The 2,772-nt window shown below is 55.1% G+C and overlaps 1 protein-coding gene across 1 annotated transcript in view; it reads right to left on the reverse strand.

The window, feature by feature from the left end:
• Positions 1-591, reverse strand: part of RPH3A (rabphilin 3A) — a 24,736-nt gene extending 24,145 nt beyond the window's left edge. Inside the window, exon 1 of the mRNA XM_009334447.1 lies at positions 515-591. Coding sequence (XP_009332722.1) covers positions 515-591 — 77 coding nt within the window. The remainder of the gene's footprint in view (positions 1-514) is intronic.
• Between the last annotated feature and the right edge of the window lie 2,181 nt (positions 592-2,772).

A 2,772-nucleotide genomic window follows, 5' to 3' on the forward strand; every position in this document is an offset into this window, starting at 1 on the left:
CAGCGCTCTCCCCGCCTCGGGGTTGACAGTCCCTGACAGCGTGTCCCTCTCCATGGACCCCGCTGCTCCTCCAAAGCGGCGCAGAGCAGCAAGCTCCGAACACAAGCTTCGCCCAGCCCCTGCATCATCCGGGCACCCAAAACCAGCACCCATCCGTGGGTGCTGCCACCACCCAGCCAGCCAGGATGGAGACCTGCCACGTGGTGGGATGCAACACCCCCTTGCACGGCAGCCGCATTGGAGGGCATCGGGACGGACAGGGCTCCTCATCAGCACAGGGGTGCGTGCACACCCGTGGGTGCGTGCACACCCGTGGGTCCATCCCCACCACCTTTCTCAGGCGGTTTAGGAGGCAACGTGGCAAAACGTCCCCATCCAACCGGTGCAAACCCAATTCCCAATGTCCCCCCGAAGAGGAACCGGGGTGGCTGCACCCGCATCACCTCCCACCCCCGGGGACTCTCCTCCCTTCTGCACCAGCAGCATCCCTGTGACCCCAGCCCCCTCCTCTCACCTGGCCCGGAGAGACATGGTCCTGTCGCTAGGGCACATCCAGCTGTCAGAGCTGCCACCCACCACCGCGTCGGTCATCGCTGGCTGCCGAGGGGATGCAGGGACACGCAGAGCGAGTTTGGGCACGCTGGTGCTCTGCCGATGAGTGCCGACTCAGAACGCGTGGGAAGTCAATCACTTGCTCGTCTGCCCGTGCTCTCAGATAGCAGCAATGCTGACAAAGGTAACCTGGTGCTTTCAGCCAGGCTGTAGGGGGGAAAAAAAAAAAACCACAACAAAAAACACAAAATCACACCAGGCAGGGCTTTATTTTTGGCATTAAGAGGAGCGGGAGAGGAACAGGAATGTCACTTTAGTTGCTGTCTCGTATCATGCACAAGACACAGGAGCCTACAACCGCTACCCTCCCAGGAGGGCAACGCAGCCGCGTTCAGTGTGGATGTAATTAATGAGATACCCAACCTCACATTAATTATGACGCTTCAGAGCTGGGAGGGAAGAGGATGTTTCTGTTTCAGAGAAAAATCTACAAACTAGGAAACTTCCCCCCCCAAAACCCAGCACGTCTTGCCGTCCTCCCCCAAACCACATTCCCTCTGGAACAAAACTCCTCCTTTTTCATTTTTGTTTACTGAAGTTTTTGCAAAATGAAACCGGGAGAGGCACTGAAGGAGGATGCGGCAACAGGACCCAAAGATGATATTCTGTCTACTCATCTCCAGAAGATTCATCAAAAAGGAACCTCTCCAAACCCTTCTCCTTTCAGCAAAACTGACAGTTTTTATTAAAAAACAAATTGATGTAAAATTCAGAACATGAGTGCTTATTTATCCCCACTTTCTGGGGGTTTTCCCCCTCCACCCACTGCCCCCACTCACTGCATGGGTCAGGGACTGGATGGCAAAGCCTGAGCCGATGCCAACCAGCATTGCCCATGGCGCGGGGACGGATCCATCCGTCCCATCGTCTCTTCTGGGGGAAAACCAGTGCTTTTACACAGGGTGAACACCGCAGGCAGAGCAGTGACCTCCAGCCAAGGGCAGGGCAGGATCCATCCTCCTGCGCAGCCCCTCACCCCTGCCCAGCCCGTGGGGTGCCGGGGAACGCTGCAATTATGCTGCAAGTCACCGTGACGCCTGGACCCATCTCGGGATGGTCCACAAGAGCAGAAGGTGCAGCTTGTGGGTCCATGGATGGCATCGCCCACAAGATATCGCTTGCAAAGGGAGAAGCTCAGGTCGAGCCTCCCTTTACAGTTATTAAGGTGGAAATAGAGGAGAAAAGGCAATCCATCCACCAAGGGGTTGGCTTTACTGCAGCACTAAGGAGAGCACAGGGCACCAAGGACGATACGAATCACCCCTTCATTAGGACCCCCTGCCAATGGGGGAAAGTTTTTGTGAGCTCAACTATTTCCCATTTGCAGGATTTTCCCCCCCATCCATCTCCTCTGCAGAGCGCTGAAGCGGAGCTGGCACAGGGTCCCCGCCGGGATCCCCCCGCGGCAGCAGCCTCCCGCCTGCATTTCTTGCAGCACCTGCATTTGAATGGCTTTCTCTTGCCTGCAGAACTAAAAACAAACAAACCAACCAACAAAAAAAAACACCCACAAAAACATAAAACCCCAAACCCCTCCGCAGAGCCCAGCCCGCGGGCACCAGGGCTGCTCCCAGCCCGTGGGCCATTCATCCTCCCAAACCTGCTGCCCTGGGAAGATGCTGCTCCAGACTCCACCACTCCTGGCGGGAAACGCTAAGGTGCCCCATGCCCATCCCAGCACCGAAGCCAGCGTCCCAGAGCTGCCCGTGGGTCCCAGCAGGACCGGAGCTCAGCCCAGACCCAGCAAACGCACCTTTACAGGGCACAAAGCGACTCCAGCTCTCAGTAAAACTCCAACAGGAGACTGGGGAGGTTTTCCCAAGGAGAGGATGGAAAACGGGAGCTTGCAAAACCACCCCACTGAAATCACAAACTGCAAGCCACAAAAAAAAAAAAAAAAAGTGCAACGTTCCCAGAAAGGGGGGAAAATAATTCCCATCCTCCACTTTCCGCTCTGCAATATTGCAGGGGTTTCTCCATCAGCCTCTGAAGAGTCAGCAGAGATTTGAGGATCACCTGTGCTTCACTGATAACTTCCAAAAATATAGAAAAATATATATATAAAAAAAGTGAAGCACATGGGGTAATTAGTGCTCTGCTGGTCTCATACAGTGACTATTCCTGTGCCAAACCAGAAGGCTCTGATTGACAAGGTCAGTT

This window comes from Pygoscelis adeliae, unplaced genomic scaffold (genome assembly GCF_000699105.1).
Source record: "Pygoscelis adeliae isolate BGI_AS28 unplaced genomic scaffold, ASM69910v1 Scaffold262, whole genome shotgun sequence".
NCBI classification, from domain to species: Eukaryota; Metazoa; Chordata; class Aves; order Sphenisciformes; family Spheniscidae; genus Pygoscelis; species Pygoscelis adeliae.